Here is a 26,592-nt window from a genome sequence, read left to right on the forward strand (position 1 = left end):
TTTGTACCAGGCAGCTGCAGAGGGGCCTCTGTCTGTGTGAGAATCACTGCAGCCTCACTCTGTGACTTACACTTAAAGACATATTATGATTACTGCACATAGCATATGGTTTAAGCTTCACTAAATGTGTTTACGAATATATAGAAGTGTTTACAAATATATAGCAGTGTTTACAAATGTATAAAAGTGTTTTCAAACATACAAAGGTGTCTTAAAATATATAGCATACTGTTTAAGCTTATTCTTAATGTGCTTACAAATTCCCCTATTTTGGTGTATCTCTCAGGCACTTCCTGTTTTGTGTTACTTTTCTTCTTGTAGCGTGCAGATGCGGGAATGCTCTGACGCAGTTTCTGACCCTCTTAGTGTTTTCCACCCTTCTAAGTGCCCGAGTGTATGTGTAGTTTTAAAGCATGTTGCTATTAGTGCATTGTGTCTCCCATTAGCTTAATATGCTAAGTTAAAGTTCAAAGCTAGTTATTTATATTACACCTCCAATGACTGCATGTTTCTGTAAGTTCTTTTGAAAATGTATATAAAACTCACTTGATTCGGTGTATTAATCTTATGTTGGGCGTGGCACATATCTAGACTGAACTCAGTAAAGCAATACAAAAATACAAAACAGAAGAAGGAAGAATACTGCTCTGCTTGTGACACTTAAATACATATTAAATACACAGTACATAATAAATAGGCAACCGAACTCTTCTGATGTTAACACTTTATTTTCAAAAATAAATATTCCCTTATAATGACAGAGATCTCCCAACATGTTGCAGATTTATTATCACTTATTCGGTATCACTTGTCAAACTAAATCAAGAGCATTTATCAGAGCTCGTTCACAAACATTCACACATTCAAGTGGAAACTGCCCATGTTTATTTTTGTGCCGTTGATTTAGTATTTAAATATGGACAATTCCAACACAGTTGAAGCCAGAAGTAAGGCTTTAATATTGCATATATAGTGGACAGTCCATCACAGAAAAGAACATGTATATCCTATTTACTCCTATAAAGTTATTATTATTGTTATTATTACAACATCTGGTCATTTCTTGTTTCTAACATAGTGAACATAGCACATCAGCAACAGCTGCTTCAGTCCTCCATCAGTGTACACAAGATGTCTTCAGCCAGCAGACGACTGCTTGGACAGATAGCATCAACAGCACAATACTAAATCTAGAAAGGTGGAACATAGATTTGACTTGCACGAGGCAGACCCGAAAAAAGGAGTAAATGCTTCCTGTGTAGACAGAGTTGAAGAAGTGAAGACAGAATTACACAACCTACTGGGCTAATTCTGTACTTTTGCATACAGTGTAATTGTTTGAATACAAAACATCTGGAGTGTACTACAGGAACTATAAGGAGACATTTGACCTATACACAACCACTCAAACTAAGCACACAGCAGCAGCCTACAAGTCCCTTTCTATGGAAGCTGCTGACCCGTGAAGCTGCCGACCCGTGAAGCTACTAACCCGTACTTGTTGCTGTGCGACGTCTCCAATAAAGTAATAGTAAAGAGTCAACCAATCATATGCTTTTGTTTCACCCTGTTCCGTTCCACCTTAATGGTGCTTTTGTCGCTCGTAGTGTGAACATAGCGTTAGTGTTGGTAAAAAAGAGACACATAATGACTCAAATTCATTCTAAACTTTCATTTGAATTAATAATGGGGACCTTCTCATTTCTTTGCAGTGTCATATGGTGATCGCTGCCCAGTACTTGTACTGAGGGTGTGTGTGTGTGTCAGGTGAGGCTCCAGATGACAGTGAGCAAAGCCATGATGCCATTAAGGACAGCAACACCATAGCCCATGTGGAAACCATGGTCAGATGCATCTCTAGAAGAAAACACACACACACACTCACACTGTTTTAACATGTTGAAGTCTCCGCCTGAGGTCAAAGACTGTGTTGAACCACATTGACTGGATCATGTGTCATATTTACTATATATATATATATATTTACTACTATATATATATATATATATATATATATATATATATATATATATATATATTTGTGTAGTGCAGTGTGTTACCTCCAGTGGACCAGTGGTGATCCCAACACCACGGCAGGCTGATACGAGTCCAGGTAGGTCAGGGTCCATGAGAAGACACAGCAGATACATCCTACTGATACTGACAGCACCAGGATACTCCAGAAACCTACACGCACACACAGACACACACACACACACAGCTCCATGAATATCTATCCAGGCTTAAAGAGAGCTCCAGTCCTGCCACTCAGAGGCCAGCATGTGTGCTACTAGCATCTATATATACAGGACTGTCTCAGAAAATTTGAATATTGTGATAAAGTTCTTTATTTTGTGTAATGCAATTAAAAAAACAAAAATGTCATGCATTCTGGATTCATTACAAATCAACTGAAATATTGCAAGCCTTTTATTCTTTTAATATTGCTGATTATGGCTTACAGCTTAAGAAAACTCAAATATCCTATCTCTAAATATTAGAATATCATGAAAAAGTATACTAGTAGGGTATTCAACTAATCACTTGAATCGTCTAATTAACTCGAAACACCTGCAAGGGTTTCCTGAGCCTTGAAAAACACTCAGCTTGGTTCAGTAAACTAAATCACACGTATGGGGATTATCACAATATTCTAATTTTCTGAGACAGTCCTGTATATATATACTGTATCAGTGGCGGGCCGTGGATTTTATACCTGGGCCTTCAGTGCTGTTCTACACTTCTAATAACCTCATTATGACGTCACAGCTACGGGTTATTATTTGTTTCGTGTAAAAGTCGCATATTCACATAACACTGCAACATTTGACAAATGAAATAAAATGTTACATGAAGTTCAACACCTATCATACAAAACACGAAATGCAGAGTGCAGATACATGAATACAAGCATGACGGGATGCTGCGTCATTACCGGACAATACAGCCTTCGTAATGAAGATGGATAACTGGTCGTGGTAATGCTGTCGAAATCCTAAATTAATGCTGCAACAAGCCTCTCCATCGTAATGTTTCAACAGACACACTAACCCCTGCGTGTAGTTATTCACGTTCGGTCCCTCTAGTAACAAAACGACAGTTACCAGTCATGTCTAATCTAGATTAATGTGTGCTGCACAGTGTAGAGTATCGTTAACATAACATGAATGTCCGTAGTCTTTAACATAAAACATACGCGTTGTGAGATAGCCTACAGAAGTTGAATCACAACTTAATCTGGGTGGATCACAGTTCCCCACAGCTGACAGTCATCTGTACGCGGTGTTTGAGCTCAGTATGTTTAACTCACAGGCTGCATGAATGCACAGACAGGTCTCACATCGACTTGACATCAGATTAGTAACGATATATGATACAAAAAGAAGACGGACAACAGAGCGTTTCTTAAAGGATTTATTGACGTGAGTATTTTGAACAGGCATCGACACCTACCACCAACTCTGTCATTCACTCTGGTCCTCGTCATGCGTCCTCGGAATCTCAACCACAGCCTCGTTAACGAGTAGTACATATTCCAACAAAGTGTTACGTTTATATTCTTTCAAAAGAAACCGTAGAAACTACATGAAAGAGAGGAGAAACTATAGAAATGTGTATTTCCTGTTTATTCTACATGGGTCCTGAGAGGCCACTCCTACCACACATCTGCTTTACGCACTCGACCATAAACCAGTTAATTCAAAACCAGTTAAACTCGCACACCGGCCGTGGACCGGTGAAGGGCGGGCCGCGGTTGTGGAGCTGAATTCCCTGCGAACGTGGTCGTTGAGTTGTAGATCCACTCGAGTCTCTCCAAAAGTACCGACGCTCAGTTAAAATGAAACACATTCACAGCCATAACATGTGCAACGCTTCTCCGACGCTGCATACAAATCCTTTTCCTGGCTGGGTCAGGGCTGCTAGCTGTGGGGTCGTTTCTTACTGTGTCCAGTTTGTTCAGAAATGTCCTTCTTGAGAAAAGCGTTCCCAGTAACTCCGCCACTAAATCCGTTTCTCCTCCTTCCGCCATTTGATATTAAAAAAACAAAGCTAGGTAAAATGTCTTTCAAATATTTCCACTTGAACTCTGTCTGCTACAACCAAAGCTCTGCTGCTAGCAAACATGTTTCGCGGGCACATAGTCACGTGCCCGCCCACTGACCAATCACAGCACACTCTGCACCTTGCGGGAGAGAGGCATCGAGCTGCAGTAATGCTGACGTAACTAGGCCTGCAAACCGCTCTGGTGGGCCATGAATCTTAAACTAAAGATCTGATTGGTTGAATCAACAATATCGTCCCCATTCAACTTAAACTGCACATGGCAGCACTGGGTGAGTCTGCAGGCCTGGGGCCTCTCTTCTTACTAGAGACGCAGAGGTGAAATCTGATTGGATAAAAGCTCTACTTAAAACAAGCTGCACTGGAAGCAGAGCAACTGAGGAGCACAGTAGCTGTGCAATGAGAAAATAAGATAATGGGAAAAATATTTTTATAAATTATAATACATATAAGAAAAAATTAAATGTATTTAAGAAAAAATATTAAATTATAAAATAGCTATAACTTTGTGATTCTGTTTAGGCCAGCAGAGAAGGCTTTGCAGGCCCTGACGGCCCGCCACTGTACTGTATATATATATATATATATATATATATATATTTTTTTTTTTTACAGCCGAGAGGAGTAGTCCATGATGAGATTAGTCAATCAGGAATCATTTTCATAATTGATTAAACACTGAAGTCCTTTCTATGTGAAGGCTCCAGCTTTTCTCCATAATATTCATGCTAGTAAAGTGAATATCTTCATGTTGTGGACTGTTGGACTATTTTCTGTTCTAAACGAACACATATTGATACTCACCCAACACCCTCTCTTCAGTCCAATCAGCTGATGTCACTCTCTCTGCCCTCAGTTCTGAAAGAGTCAGTAGGAATCAGTACCGCTGCTGTAGCAATACTACTACTGCTACTGTAGTACTGCTACTGCTGCTGGTGAACGGTAGCAGTACTACTACTGCTACTGTACAATATGTGGTTTGTTTCTAACTAAAGCATCTCATTGGATTTATGTTGTTTCATTATTTCCCCAATGGTACAGTTTGACAAAATATTCTTTACTTTCAGTTTGGATCCACTTCATGAATCCTCGTAATATGAGGATTTACTTTCTGTTTTGATTTATTATTAAAGTGAATTATTAGTCAAACTGACTTGACTTACTTTAGGTTTAAGGAGCACTTTAAATGATACATAGTATGATGATATATTAAAGTACAAGTCAGTGCCTTACTGTACATGTACGCTAACCCTGTTTTCTACATATTCAGCAATGGTTATCATCCTAAAATCATAAATCATATAACACAGCTGATTGATTGATTGATTTTGGTCATCTCGAGTGCTAAATGAAACCTTTTAGAACTACAGTTTTCTGCATCATTGATTTGAAGACTTCTCAAAATGTCCAGGAAGTGTCCACATGTTTACTTTTAGCTAACACCCCCGCGGTGTCTGGTCAAGTCAACAGACACTTACATTTTAGTGCGCCTATATGCTGAAACTTACGGTAAACTCATTCAAACGGCACAGATCGGGAGCGAGCGAAGGACTTCACAAAGTTAGCGGAAAGATTAACGTGAGATAACTTCCGGTTTTCTACAGACAGACATCCGGTTTTCAAAATAAGATGCCAACAAATATTGTATAATGGAAATAAGATTAAATGAATTATATTCACATTAAGTACAACAAATGTTACCTGCATCTCGTGAGTTAAAGATAAAATACGCATGTGTGATTTGAGGGTTGCTGGAAATTAATAATACTTGACTGACAGTCAATTAAGATATTTTAGTAAGCAAAAACTGTGAACTGAATTTGTATCTTCAAATGGCAAAATTCTGACATTTTTAAGGTGCTACAAAAATATTGTTCTCAATAATTCCAGACAATGACTGATGTATATGTAATCAAGGCATCGTTGACTCCACCCATACAGAAAATCTGAAATTTTTACTGTACGAATTAAGAGATATTTCAAAGTAAATGTCTTACATTCCTACCGAGAAAATGTCTAATAACTGAATATATGAAGTTTTATAAAAAGTTTTTGATCAATAATTCCAAACAATGACTGATGTATATCTAATCAAGGCATATGTGTTGAGGCCATCTCTGACTCCACATATGCAGAAAAGTAAAACATGTTACTGTACCAATTAAGAGATATTTCAGAGTAAAAGTCATACATTTGAACCGAGAAAACGTCTAATAACTGAATATTTGAGGTGTTATAAAAAGTAGTATCTTAATAATTCCAGACAATGACTAGTGCATATGTGTTCATGACATCTCTAACTATACTTATACTGAGAATCAAATATTTTTTGTGTTCAGGACATCTCTGACGACAATTATACAGAGAATACGATCTTTTTATTCTACCAATTATGAGATTTTCAAAGTAAAAGTCACACATTTTTACAGAGAAACGTGTAATTTCGGAATATTTGAAGTGTTATAAAAAGTATTTTCTCAACAATTCCAAACACTGACTGAGGCATATATGTTAAGGACATTATTGACTCCACCCAAACTGAAAGAAACTTTTTTACTGTACCAATTAAGAGATTTTTCAAAGTCAAGTCCTAAATAAGTACAGTCAAAAAAGCTAATACGTCAATATTTGATGTACTGTAAAAATATATTTCAAGACAATGGTTGATGCATATACAGTGGGTACGGAAAGTATTCAGACCCCTTTACATTTTTCACTTTTTGTTTCATTGCAGCCATTTGCTAAAATCAAAAAAGTTCATTTTATTTCTCATTAATGTACACTCAGCACCCCATCTTGACAGAAAAAAACAGAAATGTAGAAATGTTTGCAAATTTATTAAAAAAGAAAAACTGAAATATCACATGGTCATAAGTATTCAGACCCTTTGCTGTGACACTCATATTTAACTCATGCTGTCCATTTCTTCTGATCCTCCTTGAGATGGTTCTACTCCTTCATTGGAGTCCAGCTGTGTTTAATTAAACTGATTGGACTTGATTAGGAAAGGCACACACCTGTCTATATAAGACCTTACAGCTCACAGTGCATGTCAGAGCAAACTAGAAAATGCATTTCCTGCTGAAAATGCGTTGGAATGCTGAACGCTGAAATGAAATGCAAAAACATTGCTGAAAATAGATATCCAATTAAAAAAGAAATTTGCAAAAAGCTTAATAATTCAAAAAGTTTAAATATTGCAAATATATAAAGTCAACATCACCCCTCTCCTGAAAGAGCTGAACATTTTAATATTTGAACGGTTTCTGTGGTTTAAAAAATGTCAGCAGTAGTGATATTTGTTGTAGTAGTAGTTGAAAGCTGAAATTAATTGCAAAAACATTGCTGAAAATAGATATCCAATTCAAAAAAAGGAATTGCAAAAAGCTTAATAATTCAAAAAGTTGAAAGATTACAAATTGCTGAAAATACAGAAATGGGAGACTACCTGTCTGAAAAATGTTGTAGCCTGAAAGCATTTAAACTGCACTGCTGAAAACCCTTCTAGTTGAAATGTTTAACTATGGTGTCTCCTGAAAGAGCTGAACATTTTAATATTTGAATGGGTTCTGTGGCTTAAAAAATGTCAGCAGTAGCGATATTTGTTGTAGTAGTAGTTGAAGTTGTAGTTGTAGTAGAAGTATTATAAGTAGTAGAAGTATTAGTAGCGTTAAGGTGCGTTCACACCAAACGCGATGAACGCGGCGCGATTACATACAAAGTCTATGTACAGACGCGATGGCGCGGCGCGTTTGGCGCGTCATAACGCCCCAAGCGCAGAAGTTGAAATATTTGAACTTCTGCGAAAAAATCGCGTGACGCTCCAGCGCGATAGCCAATCAGCATTGAGTTGCTCTCCCCGTCATCAGTGAAGTCCTGCCGTTGCTAAATCAGAAAATAAATGCTGTAGCCGCCATGTTCTCCCAGAGCTCTACGATCCCTCATATCAGTAGAGACCGGACCAAACTATGTGTAGACATGTGTGTGTGTAAACCATATGGTACAAACAATGAATAGACGCTGCCGTATTTACGTCTATATGACGTTATCGTGAGTGTTGATGGAGCTGCTATAATGTTAGCATAGCCTAGCACCGATCGATCCGAGCTTCATTGATAAAACGAGTACAAATCGGCATCATTACGTAGTTATTTCGGAGTCCCTTTTTGTCGGTTTATTGCCGTTAAATCACAGCCAAGTCAGTTTATTGTGTGTTCATACAGCTGTAGTAAACAGCCAACGTGTGGCTCACTAGACACAGTGAGCTCGATGAAATCCACGGAGCTCCTCCGGGCTATGTTATGAACCAGAGATGACGGTGTTTAGTTCCCCGTGATATCTGGGACTTCCACAACACGTACTGAGCAGAAATAGAGGCTATTTTTCTACGGTTGATGGCGGACAGTTGAACAGCTTTCAGGCCGATAAGCCACGCCCCCTTTTCGGCGCGTCAGCGCGATGGATGCGATGCATGCGAATGAACACAAATAGTCTCCGGCGATGCCGGCGGCGCGATGGACGCGATGAATGCGATTCGCACCGCGTTCATCGCGTTTGGTGTGAACGCACCTTTAGAATAAGTGTGTGTGGGGGGGTCCTCTAAAAGTATCCAAGACCTGAATGACTGAATGAGAGAGATGCACACAGAGAGATAGAGAGAGAGAAGTGTATGTGCACGTGTGTCTGTGAGTCTGTGTTTATCAACATTGCTGATTACCTTAATCACGAACACCTGTGTGCCAGCAGCCTGTTCATGGAGAACAGACAGGCAGACAGACAGTTAGATGGACTGAGTGAATGTGAGAGAGAGACAGACAGGCAGACAGACAGTTAGATGGACTGAGTGAGTGTGAGAGAGAGACAGACAGGCAGACAGACAGTTAGATGACTGAGTGAGTGTGAGAGAGAGACAGGCAGGCAGACAGACAGTTAGATGGACTGAGTGAGTGTGAGAGAGAGACAGGCAGGCAGACAGACAGTTAGATGGACTGAGTGAGTGTGAGAGAGAGACAGACAGGCAGACAGACAGACAGTTAAATGGACTGAGTGAGTGTGAGAGAGAGACAGACAGGCAGACAGACAGTTAGATGGACTGAGTGAGTGGGAGAGAGAGACAGACATGCAGGCAGGCAGACAGTTAGATGGACTGAGTGAGTGGGAGAGAGAGAGAGACAGGCAGACAGGAGGTCTAACAATCCCTCCATGTCGTGTGCGTAGAGAGACAGACAGAGAGAGAGTGAGACACAGACAGACGGAGGGAGAGAGTGACAGACTGAGAGAGATAACCAGACAGAGAGAGACAGACAGACACTCTGATCTCTCTGGCAATCCTTCTCATTTGGAGATTGTCCTATGTTTTAACATTTACAGCTAAAGTAACTATTGTCCTGCTCTGCCAGGTCTTTCCTCATCTCGGTGTGTGTACATCTCACTGGAATCAGGAAACTTGTCAGAATACCCATATTTGATTGGCTGAGCAGCATCACGCATATCTCCAAGTCATGTGTGCGTGTGTGTCTCAGTGCCTCTGTATAAACATCACTAATGATCTCATAGAAACACCTGTGTGCTTGGGTGCATGGTGATTGCAGCACCTGTGTGAGAGATTAGAGTGAACAGCGATTTTCAACAAAACTACCTGTCGAACATACGCCCTTTATACCAAAACCATGAGACTAATCAATAAAATATGGATACCGCTGATGTGTTTTTTATGTTTGTGGTGTTAAAAATGTGAGCTCCAGCGCAATATACAAAACTGGTACCGTCTGCTTTCTTTGAGAAATGAGTGGTCAGATTTAACATTGATCTCTATGGAGCAGAAAGTGGGTTTTTCCTCTCAATTAAGTGATTTTCTGCAAATGTGTAAATCTGTGGGATTCCACAGTCACTTGTGTACAACAACGACACGATTAGCTACTTCAAGATCAAAAAAATATATATGAAGAGTGAAAATTGTGGAGTCAAAGGCAAAAGACAAATCTTTTTTTCACAAGAATCTGAAGCTGCTCTTCACTCTAGCGGTGACATCACACACTCTAAGCTGCGCAATACACACCCATTATAAAGACAGAAAAGGACTGAAAAACTCATAAAAGTTAAAATGGGACAGTTCAGAAAGTATAAAAGATATCAAAAAGCTGAATTATGCGGCAATAGATCAGGGTTTTCTCAACAGTTTAAAGTTAAAATGGTGTCTGTAGCTGAAAGTATGAGGAAGTAGAAGGATTTGAAAGTTGAAGAAGTTTAAGAGGATTTGAAAATATTCTCCATAGACATCCCATTCAAAAAAAAAGTTGCTAAAAGCTTAATAATTCAAAAAGTTTAAAGATTAGAAATATGAAGAGATATAGCACACTTCTCCTGAAAGAGCTGAACATTTTGATATTTGAATGGTTTCTGTAGCTTAAAAAGTGTGGAAGGAGAAGCGTTGCAAAATACGTACGGAAGAAATAGTTGAAGAATAAAGAATAGGATAACAATAGTTATCAGCATTCCAACAATAAAGAGAAACAGGATAACAATACTTGGAATGCTTAAAAGCATTCTAACAATAAAGAAACAGGATAACAATACTTGAACAATAAAGAAACAGGGCCCTATTCCTCGTATGTGGTTCAACTAAGTCGATCAAATGTCCTATTATATAGCTTAAATTAACTCGATGATTGACATCAGGCTATCTCGGTTCCTCAAAGGCTGATCAAAACAGTCAAACAGTCTCGTTAATTCGAGCCAGATGTCAGTCAACAGGATCGTTGCGCGTGCCCGTCCTATATAAAAACAAGCCCAAAGAGTATCTAACTGATACGAATTAATAGATACTTATGAGGATATATGTACTGTATGCGCTTATGTATCATATATATATATGTATGTATGTATGTATGTATGTGTGTGTATATACATGTATGTGTAGATTACCATATAGAATAGGAGTTTGAATATGTGTGTGTGAATCTGTGTATGGGCGGATCAGTATGTATGTATTATTCATAATAAGCGGTGAAAATAAATTGTGTGTAATTCTCTCTATTCTTATCATGAGTCCACCTTAATCATGTTCTACAATAATGATATCTATGGTGTACTAATAATACTGTCACATCATTATGAGTGCTTTCAACCATCATGTAGTTGCAACCCAGCCATCAAGAGGACACGGGAGCAAGTAAAAACCAAGCACAAAAACATTCAGAATGGTGAGTCAATACAACATGTGCCATGGTAATGTAATGAACACATCCATACGTTTCTTAAGCGCCAAATAAACTTTATGAACAACACGGCATGCAGCGGCTTTCCCGATGTTCTCCGCATCACCGACACTGTACAAACATGAACCACTCACAAAAAAGCGCGAGGCTCTGATTCAGTCTGTGAGACAGTAGATGGCGTGTGGTGTTCAATGTACGGCTCGGGAAGGTCTTGTAAATAAATGATTCCTTGTCGACAGAATCGATAGCGCTCGTACAGGAAGTCATCATGATGTGATAACGGATCTTGGCGATCTCGAAGAACTCTCTCCCTATAAAACGCTAATCTAACTAATATCGCTTCCTCATCGATGGGATCTCTGAGGAAGGGAGCTGACACTTCTTTCCGGGGGAGTGGTAGCTTATCCAGCTGATCTAGCTCAAGCCTGCTCTGGAGCAGGTTCAGGCTTATGGATGTGTTGCTATGGTGATTTTTCCAAACTTGCTTCGAGGAACCGAAAAGCCTCACTTATGTAATCTCATCCTGAAAATTATCCGGCTAACTCACTTAGCCACATACGAGGAATAGGGCCCAGGATAACAATACTTGGAATGCTTAAAAGCATTCCAACAATAAAGAGAAACAGGATAACAATAGTTGGAATGCTTAACAGCATTCCAACAATAAGAATCATGAGGTCGAAGGAACTGCCCAAGGAGCTCAGAGACAGAATTGTGGCAAGGCACAGATCTGCCCAAGGTTACAAAAGAATTTCTGCAGCACTCAAGGTTCCTAAGAGCACAGTGGCCTCCATAATCCTTAAATGGAAGGAGTTTGGGACGACCAGAACTCTTCCTAGACCTGGCCGTCCAGCCAAACTGAGCAATCGTGGGAGAAGAGCCTTGGTGAGAGAGGTAAAGAAGAACCCAAAGATCACTGTGGCTGAGCTCCAGAGATGCAGTAGGGAGATGGGAGAAAGTTCCACAAAGTCAACTATCACTGCAGCCCTCCACCAGTCGGGGCTTTATGGCAGAGTGGCCCGACGGAAGCCTCTCCTCAGTGCAAGACATATGAAAGCCTGCATAGAGTTTGCCAAAAAACACATGAAGGACTCCCAGACTATGAGAAATAAGATTCTCTGGTCTGATGAGACCAAGATTGAACTTTTTGGCGTTAATTCTAAGCGGTATGTGTGGAGAAAACCAGGCACAGCTCATCACCTGCCCAATACAATCCCAACAGTGAAACATGGTGGTGGCAGCATCATGCTATGGGGGTGTTTTTCAGCTGCAGGGACAGGACGACTGGTTGCAATTGAAGGAAAGATGAATGCGACCAAGTACAGAGATATCCTGGAAGAAAACCTCTTCCAGAGTGCTCTGGACCTCAGACTGGGCCGAAGGTTCACCTTCCAACAAGACAATGACCCTAAGCACACAGCTAAAATAACAAAGGAGTGGCTTCAGAACAACTCTGTGACCATTCTTGACTGGCCCAGCCAGAGCCCTGACCTAAACCCAATTGAGCATCTCTGGAGAGACCTGAAAATGGCTGTCCACCAACGTTCACCATCCAACCTGACGGAACTGGAGAGGATCTGCAAGAAAGAATGGCAGAGGATCCCCAAATCCAGGTGTGAAAAACTTGTTGCATCATTCCCAAGAAGACTCATGGCTGTACTAGCTCAAAAGGGTGCTTCTACTCAATACTGAGCAAAGGGTCTGAATACTTATGACCATGTGATATTTCAGTTTTTCTTTTTTAATAAATTTGCAAACATTTCTACATTTCTGTTTTTTTCTGTCAAGATGGGGTGCTGAGTGTACATTAATGAGAAATAAAATTAACTTTTTTGATTTTAGCAAATGGCTGCAATGAAACAAAGAGTGAACATTTTAAAGGGGTCTGAATACTTTCCGTACCCACTGTATGTTCAGGACATCTGTCTATAATGTAATAATCAGCACAATGTAAGAAAACCATGATCACATAACATAACTGTTTTGAGAATAATCATTTATTACTTTATGAGAAAATTAATACATTATAAATTAAGTCAAAAAGCAGTTGAATAATATAATACATTTACCACATGGTATAATAATACATTTTAAAAAACTCTCCTTGTCTTCTTGCATTGGAACCCTTCTACTTTTACATTTTAATCAATCAGATCCAAGTTGATAAAGCCTTTTGGATGGATGACAAGTTCAGGATTGCAAGGTATCCAGTAACCTGGACAAATGACAACTGTTATGGAGATAATGCTGAATATATACTGGGTGATTCTTAGCCTGTAAAATACATTTTCCATACATAACTAGTAATTTAATATGGCATTTAATTAGGCTCAAAATTCACGCACATAAATAACTGGTACGTGCACGTTATACAAGTGCACAAAACATTATTTGCAGGCGGACAACCATCATTGCGAGGGAGCATTTCTAATTTGTGTTAAATCAAATTAAATACATTTATGATTTCACTTGTATCATGTAAAAGTTAGTGTTCCTTGCGTTAAGAGTACAAGGACAGCCTTTTTTTTATTATTATTACAAAATGTGCAGAATTATTTTTATTATTCAACTATTTTCTTTATAATGTAGTATTTTGATTATAATGTAAGAACTTATTACATGATGCTGAACATTTTTATAATTTTATACGCTCTTGGTTTCTTTACATTATGTGCAGATTATTACATTATATCACATTTATATTATTACATTGAGATTAGTTTGATTAGTTAGAGTTGCTACAAGATGAAAACAGCAATGGAACATTTGGTGAAAGCATATTAAAGATCGGAAACATGAATAAAGCCTGCATTTCTGGAGAAACATTTAAAATGACTAAACAGCATGTAACCTCGGTGATTATCAAGAATAGGTGGTTAATTTTCCATTTTTTTAGATTCAGTGTGACAGCTGTTCCCGCAGGTTCTTTACTTATTTAATGTACAAATGTTAGATGTTTACTTTAAAAAATCTATTAATTATTACAGTAAAAATGATTGTTTTTTGTAGGGTTGTAGTCAAACTTGTCATGAACACGTGCACTAGTCATTGTGTGCAATTGTTAAGAAAACTCTTTTTACATACCTCAAATATTCAGTTATTGGAGATTTCTTGGAACAAATGTAGGATATTTACTTTAGAAAATCTCTTAATTACTACAGTAAAAATGTTTCATTTTCTGTATGTGTAGTCAGAGATTTCCTCAACTTATATGCATTAGTCATTGTGTGGAATTATTGAGAAAAGTATTTCTATATCACCTCAAATATTCCGAAATTAGCTTTTTGAACGTTCAAATATAGGACTTTTACTCTGAAAGATTGTTTAATTTGTACAGTAAAACATTTTCATTTTCACTATGGAAGGAGTCAACGATGCCTTGATTACATATACATCAGTCATTGTATGGAATTATTGAGAAAAATATTTTTAGCACCTCAAAGATTGTGATATTACCCATTTTTGTCCTGAACATATATGCATTAGTTATTGTGTGGAGATTTTGAGAAAAACATTTTTATAGCACCTTAAAATGCGCCATTTGAAGGTACAAATTCAGTTCAGAGTTTTTGCTTAGTAAAATATCTAATTGACTGTGGTCAGGTATTATTAATTTCCAGCAACCCTCAAATCAAAGAATAAAGACACTTCACACATGTATTTTCCCTTTAACTCACGAGATGCAGGTAGCATGTTTTATACTCAATGTGAATATAATCATTTAATTAATTTCAATTATGCAATATGTATACTTTGTTGGCATCTTATTCTGAAAACCGGATGTTTGTCTGAAGAAACCGGAAGTTATCTCACGTTAATCTTTCCGCTAACTTTTAAAGTCCTTCGCTCGCTCCCGATCTGTGCCGTTTGAATGCGTTTACCGTGAATTTCAGCATAAAGGTGCACTAAAATGTAAGTGTCTGCTGAGTTGACCACGGAGATCTGGGTGTCTGCTGACTTGACCGCAGTAATGAGAGACACGTGCACGCTCACCTTTGAGTATGGGGTAGATGAGGGCGCAGACACAGCCCACAGCGGCCACCGTTACGGCGGAGCCAAACACCGACAGCACGAACACGGACCACGGTTTGGGGCCGTTGGTGAACGGCCATCCCGCTCCACCAAGTCCCTGTCCCGGCATGGTCTCACAGAATGAGATCCGGAATCTGAAGGTCCCGGTCTGACGCACTCCCCTAATAAAGTAGGTTACTGGTAACTTTCCTTTAATGGGACAACGTGTGTACTAACAGACGCACTTCCGCACACAACTTTGTCCCTCGGGCTTTTCCGTGAGTTTAGTTTCTCTGTTTTCTCCTGTAAGCAGCCTGTGTGTGAGACACATATGACGACAGACAGGTACCAGGAGTCCTCCCCATAGAGTCTGTATTACAGGGATATATTTAGCAGGATATTTGTTGTAAGTTTCCTTTAACTTCAAACAAGAGCAAGGCCGATAGAACCAGCTGTCAGAGGACTCGTGCAAGATGACGCATTGTTGTAAGCCAACCCCGGAAGTTTGCCGCACCACTGTTTCCCTCCACATCCAATGAGATTTTCCATTGGATTTTGGAATATTACAGAAAATAAGTTCTGTGGCAAACAAAAAACGTTACCATACTTACAAGTTTTGTTCAGCAAGATAATCTTCACAAATGCACACCACCTGTATGATTTATGAAGCATGAATGCAATGAGTAGTGATGGTGAGATGAAGCTTCTTGAAGCATCAAATCTTTCCTGAGGCTTCATGTGAAACAGGCAGACCTTAGATCAGAGTTCCCCATCCTTTTTTGCACCACGGACCGGCTTCATGTAAGACAATATTTTCACGGACCGGCATTCAAGGTATGGCGGATAAACACGACGAAATAAAATGATACGATCAGCATTAAAATATGGGTTTTGACTCACATGCAGCCAGGCACATGCACTATATGGTGCACACAATGAAAAGACGCTGCCGTATTTACATCTAGATGACGTTATGTTGAGTGTTGATGGAGCTGCTACAATGTCAGCATAGCATAGCACCGATCGATCCGAGCTCCATTGAGAAAACAAGTACAAATGGGCATCATTACGTAGTTATTTCGGAGTCCCTTTTTGTCGGTTTATTGCCGTCAAATCACAGCCAAATCTGGTTATTTTGTGTTCATACAGCTGTAGTAAACAGCCGACGTGTGGCTCACTAGACACAGTGAGCTCGATGAAATCCACAGAGCTCCTCTGGACTATGTTATGAACCCAGACATGACGGCGTTTCATGCGAATGAACACAAATAGTCCCCGGAGAGACCGGCGGCGTGAATGACGCGATTAACGCGATTCGCGCCGCGTTAATCTCTGTAGAGTTTGGGCACACCTGTGTCGGTGAAAAAAATGCCGCGACGGCCTTCCTTGTTAAATAAAAATCCAAATAAGTCCAGACGTCTGATTCAAACGCGGACGGCACATTTCTGAATTCTTTCTCCGATCGATGTCTCTCTTTGTTTTGATCAACTTCCTACCAATCTCACTGACCCAGGAGCTCTTCTGGCCTCACCAGAAAACAACTCGGCACCATCTAGTGGACTGAAAAAGCAATTGATTTTATTTTTCTAGTACCAAAAAGTTTATAATTTATAGACTAAAAGATCGATACTTGGCTTCCGTATATCGATACAATATCGCCACGCAAAATATCGCGATACTCTGCTGTATCGATTTTTTCCCCCACCCCTAATCTCCATCACTTCTGTTCCCTGGTCACTACACATCTGTCCCATTGCATTTCGTGGCCTTACAGGGGAAGTACTCCACATGTCACAGTTACTTTGAAACAGCTGGATTTCCAAATACAGTCTCTGCTGTCGATGGATGTCCCATTCCCATTGTTAAACCACATTGCAACAATCCCATAGCCTATTATAACAGGAAACAATTCTATTCCATCATCCAACAGTAAACTGATCCTCTGTCATGTCAATGTAGGTCACCCTAGTTGGCATGATGCCAGAGCATTTGGCATGCACATGAATGCACATCATCGGTAGGTTTGGGTACCGAAACCCGGTGCCAATATGGCACCTATACGACCGGTACCTACCGGACCGAAACACAACACAGATTTCGGTGCATCCTTTCGGTGCCTGAGCCGATTTAAATACTTTTTTTACCTTTGCAAAGAAGCTCTCCAAACGTTTTTTATTCATTTCCGCTAGTTGGCGGGCTTGTGACCGAGACAATCGTTTTGACATGTGTCAAGAGGCGGATGAAATTGCCAGAGAATCCGGTCATTTTTCAAAACAAAACTTAAAAAAAAATAAAAAACAATAAAACGTAAATAATATAATATTTATTCTTTCTGTGCAACCCGGTACCAAATGACCCACGGCCCGGTACCGGTCCGCGGTCCAGTGGGACCACTGCCTTAGATGATATCCACCATGTCATTTGTGATATAGGCTGCTGTATTTTCATCAGCTGACTAATTGTCTTGTGAGTAGCCTAATGCATCAAATTAATTTAAATCAATCCTTTGGTCAATAGGTGTGTCATAACGTGATAGTGGCAGGAGGGACAGTATTAATGTTCTTAAACTGGCGGCTGGTCAATAGAGGGCGCTAGGGCGCCGCCCCACTTTGAGCCACAACAAATAAAATAAATTATAATAATAATAATATATAAATAAAAATATACAAATTGAAATATGGAATCACCCAGTAATATAAAATACGATATCTGCGGTAAATGTATGCTTTTCCTGCACGTCCTCTCCGCCAGAGATGGGCAAAAATACATCAAAATGTATTTTGATACAAACTAGAAAATGCATTTCCTGCTGAAAATGCGTTGGAATGCTGAAAGCTGAAATTAATTGCGAAAACATTGCTGAAAATAGATATCCAATTCCAAAAAAATTGCAAAAAGCTTAATAATTCAAAAAGTTTAAAGATTACAAATTGCTGAAAATACAGAAATGGGAGACTACCTGTCTGAAAAATGTTGAAGTCCGAAAGCATTTAAACTGCTGAAAACCCTTCTAGTTGAAATGTTGAACTATGGTGTCTGTAGCTAAAAGTATGAGGAAGAAGAAGGCTTTGAAAGTTGAAGAAGTTTAACAGGATCTGAAGATTTTCTCCATAGATATCCCATTCAAAAAAATTGCAAAAAGCTGAATAATTCAAAAGATTTAAAGATTACAAATGTGAAAAGTCCTATCAGCCCTCTCCTTAAAGAGCTGAACATTTTGATAGTCGAACGGTTTCTGTAGCTTAAAAAAGGGAAAAGTCCTCTCAAAATCTCTAAGACCTGAATGACTGTATGAGAGAGAGAGAGAGAGAGAGAAAAAGACAGGCAGACAGACAGTTAGATGGACTGAGTGAGTGTGAGAGTGAGACAGGTAGGCAGACAGACAGTAAGATGGACTGAGTGAGTGTGAGAGAGAGGCAGACAGACAGATGACTGAGTGAGTGTGAGAGAGAGACAGGCAGGCAGGCAGACAGTTAGATGGACTGAGTGAGTGTGAGAGTGAGACAGGTAGGCAGACAGACAGTAAGATGGACTGAGTGAGTGTGAGAGAGAGGCAGACAGACAGATGACTGAGTGAGTGGGAGAGAGAGACAGACAGGCAGGCAGACAGACAATTAGATGGACTGAGTGAGTGGGGGAGAGAGACAGACAGACAGTTAGATGGACTGAGTGAGTGGGAGAGAGAGACAGGCAGGCAGACAGACAGTTAGATGGACTGAGTGAGTGGGAGAGAGAGACAGACAGGCAGACAGACAGTTAGATGGACTGAATGAGTGTGAGAGAGAGACAGACAGGCAGACAGACAGTTAGATGGACTGAGTGAGTGGGAGAGAGAGGCAGACAGACAGTTAGATGGACTGAGTGAGTGGGAGAGAGAGACAGACAGACACTGATCTCTCTGGCAATCCTTCTCATTTGGAGATTGTCCTATATTTTAACATTTACAGCTAAAGTAACTATTGTCCTGCTCTGCCAGGTCTTTCCTCGTCTCGCCCACTTGTGTCATGGTGTGTGTACATCTCACTGGAATCAGGAAACTTGTCAGAATACCCATATTTGATTGGCTGAGCAGCATCACGCATATCTCCAAGTCATGTGTGCGTGTGTGTCTCAGTGCCTCTGTATGTTTATAAACATCACTAATGAGCTCATAGAAACACCTGTGTGCTTGGGTGCACTGGTTGGTGATTGGAGCACCTGTGTGAGAGATTAGAGTGAACAGCGATTTTCAACAAAACTACCTGTCGAACACATGCCCTTTATACCAAAACCATGAGACTAATCAATAAAATATGGATACCGTGAGAAAGATAAGACTCTGCCGAACAATATACAAAACTGGTACCGTCTGCTTTCTTTGAGAAATGAGTGGTCAAATTTAACATTGATCTCTATGGAGCAGAAAGTTGTTTTTTCCTCTCAATTAAGTGATTTTCTGCAAATGTGTAAATCTGTGGATTCCACAGTCGCTTGTGTACGACAACGACACGATTAGCTACTTCAAGATCGAAAAAATATATATGAAGAGTGAAAATTGTAGAGGCAAAGGCAAAAGACAAATCTTTTTTTCACAAGAATCTGAAGCTGCTCTTCACTCTAGCGGTGACATCACGCACTCTAAGCTGCGCAATACACACCCATTATAAAGGCAGAAAAGGACTGAAAAAAGTTAAAATGGCACAGTTCAAAAAGTATAACCGATATAAAAAAGCTGAACTATGCGGCAATACATCAGGGTTTTCTCAACATTTTAAAGTTGAAATGGTGTCTGTAGCTGAAAGTATGAGGAGGTTCAAGGATTTGAAAGTTGAAGAAGTTTAAGAGGATTTGAAAATATTCTCCATAGACATCCCATTCAAAAGAAAGTTGCAAAAAGCTTAATAATTAAAAAGTTTAAAGATTAGAAATATGAAGAGATATAGCCGGAATGAGCTGAAAGAGCTGAACATTTTGATATTCGAACGGTTTCTGTAGCTTAAAGAATGCAGAAGAAGAAGCGAATCAAAAAATGTACGGAAGAAATAGAAGACGTTTAACTAGAAAATGCATTTCCTGCTGAAAATGCGTTGGAATGCTGAAAGCTGAAATGAACTGCTGAAACATTGCTGAAAATAGAAATCAAATTAAAAAAAAAATTGCAAAAAGCTTAATAATTCAAAAAGTTTAAAGATTACAAATATAAGTAATATCACCCTTCTCCTGAAAGAGCTGAATATTTTAATGGTTTCTGTGGCTTAAAAATGTCAGTAGCTGAAAGTATGAGGAAGTTGAAGGAAGTTGAAGAAGTTTAAGAGGATTTGAAGATTTTCTCCATAGAGATCCCATTCAAAAAAGATTGCAAAAAGCTGAATAATTCAAAGTTTAAAGTTTACAAATATGAAGAGTCATAGCACCCCTTTGCTGAAAGAGCTGAACATTTTAATATTTGAATGGTTTCTGTGGCGTAAAAAATGTCAGCAGTAGTGATATTTGTTGTAGTAGATGTTGCAGTTGTAGTAGAAGTATTATAAGTAGTAGAAGTATTAGTAGCATTAGAATAAGTGTGTGTGTGGGGGGGTCCTCTAAAACTGTCCAAGACCTGAATGACTGAATGAGAGAGACACAGAGAGACAGAGAGAGAGAAGTGTATGTGCACGTGTGTCTGTGAGCCTGTTTGTTTATCAACATTGCTGAGTACCTTAATCACGTACACCTGTGTGCCAGCAGCCTGTTCTGCTGCGCAATACACACCCATTATAAAGGCAGAAAAGGACTGAAAAAATCATAAAAGTTAAAATGGGACAGTTCAAAAAGTATAAAAGATATAAAAAAGATTATAACATACAATAATAGCTTAGGATTTTCTCAGTATTTTAAAGTTGAAATGTTGTCTGTAGCTGAAAGTATGAGGAAGTAGAAGGATTTGAAAGTTGAAGAGGATTTGAACATGTTCTCCATTGAAACCCATTCAAAAAAAAATGTGCAAAAAGCTTAATAATTCAAAAAGTTTAAAGATTAGAAATATGAAGAGATATAGCACACTTGAGCTGAACATTTTGATATTTGAACGGTGTCTGTAGCTTAAAAAATGTGGAAGGAGAAGCATTGCAAAATACGTACGGAAAATTATCCGGCTAACTCACTTAGCCACGTACGAGGAATAGGGCCCAGGATAACAATACTTGGAATGCTTAAAAGCATTCCAACAATAAAGAGAAACAGGATAACAATAGTTGGAATGCTTAACAGCATTCCAACAATAAAAACCGGATAACAATACTTGGAATGCTTAAAAGCATTCCAACAATAAAGATTTGGATAACAATACTTGGAATGCTAAAAGCATTCCAACAAATACAAAATACCCCCAAATAAATGTATTACAACAAAATACAAATTACAAAATACTGGTGCCAGAAAATGTAACAAAATACATGTATTTTGTATTTAAAATATAGGAAATACTTTTTTCTGGATTTTCCCTATTCTCACAATTTGTTATAGCAGAGCATTCAGGTTTGGGCTATAATGTACAACTGTCCTATAGCTAGCTACTCGACTGATAAGTTAACTTGCTAAACACTGGCTATGCACTAGCCTAGACAGCATGCTAGCGTTATTAGCATGTTAGCATCGATCGCTAGCTTGATATTATAACCATCACCATGTATATACAATAGGCTATGTAGCCAGACCCAGACATACATTATACATCAAGCTAGTTGACATCTGTCACACTCAGATAAAATATTTAACTTGACAGACAATACGTTGAACTTGAAGATCTGAAGACTGAACTCGTGAAAAGTATTTTGAGTATTTTAAATACAAAATTACTCCACTCTAAAGTATTTTGTTACAAATTACGTTCGATTTTTAATCGGCCCTATCAAATACAAATTACAAAATACTCAAAAGTAATTGAAATACATATTTCAAATAAAAGTAATAGAAACACTGCCCATCTCTGCTCTCCGCCTGTCTGCACGTCCTCTCCGCGTGTGCACGTCTCAGCTGGCTGGGGCGCTGGCGAAACTGCTCAAAAGAGGCGGGGCTATGAAGCAGTTTAGCCAATTGCTGATTAAAGATATAAATGTGTGACATACAATTCAGCCCGCGTTCTGAGAAGTGCACACAAGTGGAGATGATGAGCAGACAGGCTGCATACAAAATCCCCTTCAAAATTAAAGCACAGGATTTTTTTTCTTATTTTCTTTTTTTTTTGGGGGGGGGGGGGGGGCCCCTCTATTGACCAGCCGCCACTGCTAATAACTTATTTAGCTTTTTAAACAACGGGACAGATCCAGCACGGACAGTTAGGGAGTGAGGGACATGAAGCACCTGTTTGAGAAATAAATAAATATATATATATATATATATATATATATATATATATATATATATATATATATATATATATATATATATATATATATATATAGATTATTATATTATACTGAATTCCCTGTGAGGGTGACTAAAATAAGATGTCCTGACGTGTTTGCGTGTTTGATACCTTCATTTGTTTGCATTAAATCATACTGGGATGTTTGCTGAAATTGATTGGATGTGGCTCAGCCCTACCTAGAACATTTTCCACCAGCCGCCACTGAGTTGCACCATTATCTGCAGAATGAGCAAGAGAGAACTGAATCACTCTTAGGAGAAAGGTGATGTTACCTCACCCATAGTCACTGGGTTCTGCTGTTGTATTTCTTGCCTCATAAGGCCACGAGGAGGCGCGTGCACTATCACTTTTATTTTGGTAGGAACAGTACAAACAGCAACAAGTCACTTCGTTAATGCCAAACAACAAGTCACAAGACACTTCGTTAATGCCAAGCAACAGTGTAGCTCCAAAAGAAAGAAGAAGAGACACCATAAATAATAAACACATGAATGTTAAAATATGTACAGCATAAACAGAAGTGCATGCGTTTATTTTGAAAATAATCCACCGGAAAAGGTGTTGACGCAGATTGTTGCTGTCAACAGCACCGATCGAGTCTCCGGTGCCCCGTCAGACGCCACACAGCCCGTCAGGTGAAAACAAAGCTTTACAGTCACGGTAACGTTGAGCCAACATTCACTGTGTGTAAATGTGCTTCTGTTAAATAGCCTTAAATCTCCACCATGAAGTGGCAGCGCAATGCTCGCGCGAGGCTTTCGTGGTGGCTCGTTGCCGTACAGCTCGTGCTAACGTGAATTTGGTAAACCGAATGATGTGGGTCCAGTCTGTCTTCTACACCGCGTATAAGTTAGTGTTGAATGTGTATCGTTATGTAGACAGACTGCGAGACGAACCGTAGCAGCCTGCTAACGTAGTCTGCTAATGTGTTACATCCGGAACATCCGAAGCTAACGTTGCTAAGTTAGCCCGTTGCGCTTTAAAGCAATATCAGGATCATCGATACCGTCTTCTGGACCTGACTTTGTGGGTAAAGGTAAAAGAAAAGAACACTGTACCTACTGTGAAACATGGAGGAGGCTCGGTTATGTACTGGGGCTGCTTTGCTGCATCTGGCACAGGGTGTCTTGAATCTGTGCAGGGTACAATGAAATCTCAAGACTATCAAGGCATTCTGGAGCGAAATGTGCGGCCCAGTGTCAGAAAGCTTGGTCTCAGTCGCAGGTCATGGGTCCTCCAACAGGATAATGACCCAAAACACAGCTAAAAACACCCAAGAATGGCTAAGAGCAAAACATTGGACTATTCTGAAGTGGCCTTCTATGAGCCCTGATATAAATCCTATTGGACATCTGTGGAAGGAGCTGAAACATGCAGTCTGGAGGAGACACCCTTCAAACCTGAGACAGCTGGAGCAGTTTGCTCATGAGGAGTGGGCCAAAATACCTGTTGACCAGTGCAGAAGTCTCATTGAGAGTTACAGAAATCACTTGATTACAGTGATTGCCTCAAAAGGTTGTGCAACAAAATATTAAGTTAAGGGTACCAGCATTTTTGTCCAGGCCATTTTCATTAGTTAGTTTTTTAAATGATTCTGTTGAACCACAATGCAAAAGCAATGTTTGATTTGCATTATTTTCAGTACATTTTTATTTATTATTACTTTTGTCAGTTTCAAGTTATTTCAGTGACCATTGTGGGTTTTTCTTTATTTAACGGAAGGGTACCAACAATTTTGTCCACGTGTGTGTGTGTGTGTGTGTGTGTGTGTGTGTGTGTATATATATATATATGTGTATATATATATATATATATATATATATATGTGTATATATATATATATATATATATATATATATATATATATATATTTTCTTTTCTCCATAAATTGGCATGTATGCTCGCAAGCAGATACAGAGGACACAAGACCTACATCATACAGTAGGCTTATGATTATTAGATTATGGTTCAACACGATATAGTAATGGTCTTCACTTGTGATTGACTGAATTTGATGATGGAACATCTGTTATTTATTTTGCGCTGTATTCAGTCATCCTTTTTCTCTTGCTTTCTCTTTGCTTCATTACATTTTTGTAAAAACAGTAACGAGTTGCTAGCATGCGTGTCATTTTGTGTTGTTGTGGTTACATACATTTAGTTTGTGGTGCTGTTAAATGTATTGGTGTAACGGACCGTTGTCGGTCCATGACCCGTCAGGATCCCCTGCACGGTTCGGGATTGATTATTTGACACCATGATAGTTAAGCCGAGTAAAGGTTTACTGACATACGCAGATATTCAGTCAAAATATGCGATCAAAATAATGCGACTTTGCGAATAACAAATCTGTGTTGGGGTTGACAGAAGGAGAGCTAATAATGTTACCAGCACCGCTAACATACAGGACTGTCTCAGAAAATTAGAATATTGTGATAAAGTTCTTTATTTTCTGTAATGCAATTTTAAAAAAAACAAAAATGTCATGCATTCTGGATTCATTACAAATCAACTGAAATATTGCAAGCCTTTTATTCTTTTAATATTGCTGATTATGGCTTACAGCTTAAGAAAACTCAAAAATCCTATCTCAAAAAATTAGAATATTTCCTCAGACCAAGTAAAAAAAAAGATTTATCACAGCAAAACAAAATCAAACATTTGAAAATGTCCATTAATGCACTCAGTACTTGGTTGGGAATCCTTTTGCACGGATTACTGAATCAATGCGGCGTGGCATGGAGGCAATCAGCCTGTGGCATTGCTGAGGGTTTATGGATGCCCAGGATGCTTCAATAGCGGCCTTTAGCTCATTTGCATTGTTGGGTCTGGTGTCTTTCAGCTTCTTCTTCATAATACCCCACAAATTCTCTATGGGGTTCAGGTCAGGGGAATTGGCAGGCCAATCGAGGACAATAATGCCATGGTCAGTACACCAGTTACTGGTGGTTTTGGCACTGTGGGCAGGTGCCAGATCATGCTGGAAAATGAAATCCTCATCTCCATAGAGCTTTTCAGCAGACGGAAGCATGTAGTGCTCTAAAATCTCTTGGTACACAGCTGCATTTACTCTGGACTTGATGAAACACAGTGGACCAACACCAGCAGCTGACATGGCTCACCAAACCATCACTGACTGTGGGAACTTCACACTGGATTTCAAGCAACTTGGATTTTGCGCCTCTCCAGCCTTTCTCCAAACTCTGGGGCCTTGACATCCAAATGAAATACAACACTTGCTTTCGTCTGAAAAGAGGACTTTGGACCACTCTGCAACTGTCCAGTGCTTCTTTTCCATAGCCCAAGTCAGACGCTTCTTCCGTTGTCTTGAGTTCAGAAGTGGCTTGACCATGGGAATACGGCTATTGTAGCCCATTTCCCGGACACGTCTGTGAACAGTGGCTTTTGATACCTGGACTCCAGCTTCAGTCCACTGTCTTTGAAGCTCCCCCAAATTCTGGAAACGACTCTTCTTCACAATGCTGTTAAGGCTGCGGTCATCTCTCTTGGTTGTGCAGCATTTCCTGCCACATTTCCCCCTTCCATCAGACTTTTTGTGGATGTGCTTTGTAACTGCACTCTGTGAACAGCTTGCTCTTTGAGAAATTTCTTTTTGTGTCTTACCCTCCTGATGGAGGGTGTCAATGATGGTCCTCTGGACAGCAGTCAGATCAGCAGTCTTCCCCATACTTGTGATTTAGTTTACTGAACCAAGCTGAGTGTTTTTCAAGGCTCAGGAAACCCTTGCAGGTGTTTCGAGTTAATTAGACGATTCAAGTGATTAGTTGAATACCCTACTAGTATACTTTTTCATGATATTCTAATATTTAGAGATAGGATATTTGAGTTTTCTTAAGCTGTAAGCCATAATCAGCAATATTAAAAGAATAAAAGGCGTGCAATATTTCAGTTGAT

General features: G+C 39.3%; 2 protein-coding genes across 5 annotated transcripts in view; one reads left to right on the top strand and one right to left on the bottom strand.

Moving 5' to 3' along the window:
* Positions 1-482: 482 nt before the first annotated feature.
* Positions 483-15,420, bottom strand: arl6ip6 (ADP-ribosylation factor-like 6 interacting protein 6; the record flags this gene model as incomplete). Its single annotated transcript, XM_079185825.1, has 4 exons — positions 483-1,857; positions 2,061-2,187; positions 4,867-4,920; positions 15,273-15,420. 4 exons carry the CDS (start codon positions 15,418-15,420, stop codon positions 1,764-1,766), a joined length of 423 nt encoding a protein of 140 aa, XP_079041951.1. The 3' UTR covers positions 483-1,763.
* arhgap1 (Rho GTPase activating protein 1) overlaps positions 15,348-26,592 on the top strand; it is a 49,024-nt gene continuing 37,779 nt past the window's right edge. Inside the window, exon 1 of one of the 4 annotated variants that reach the window (XM_079185819.1) lies at positions 15,348-15,480. The gene's annotated coding sequence lies outside the window, so the exon portion shown is untranslated. Of the gene's footprint in view, positions 15,481-23,243; positions 23,338-23,637; positions 23,714-26,592 lie in introns of those variants that run through there. The other 3 variants (XM_079185818.1, XM_079185817.1, XM_079185820.1) reach the window with 3 other exon arrangements.

This window comes from Pholis gunnellus, assembly GCF_910591455.1.
Source record: "Pholis gunnellus genome assembly, chromosome: 24".
NCBI classification, from domain to species: domain Eukaryota; kingdom Metazoa; phylum Chordata; class Actinopteri; order Perciformes; family Pholidae; genus Pholis; species Pholis gunnellus.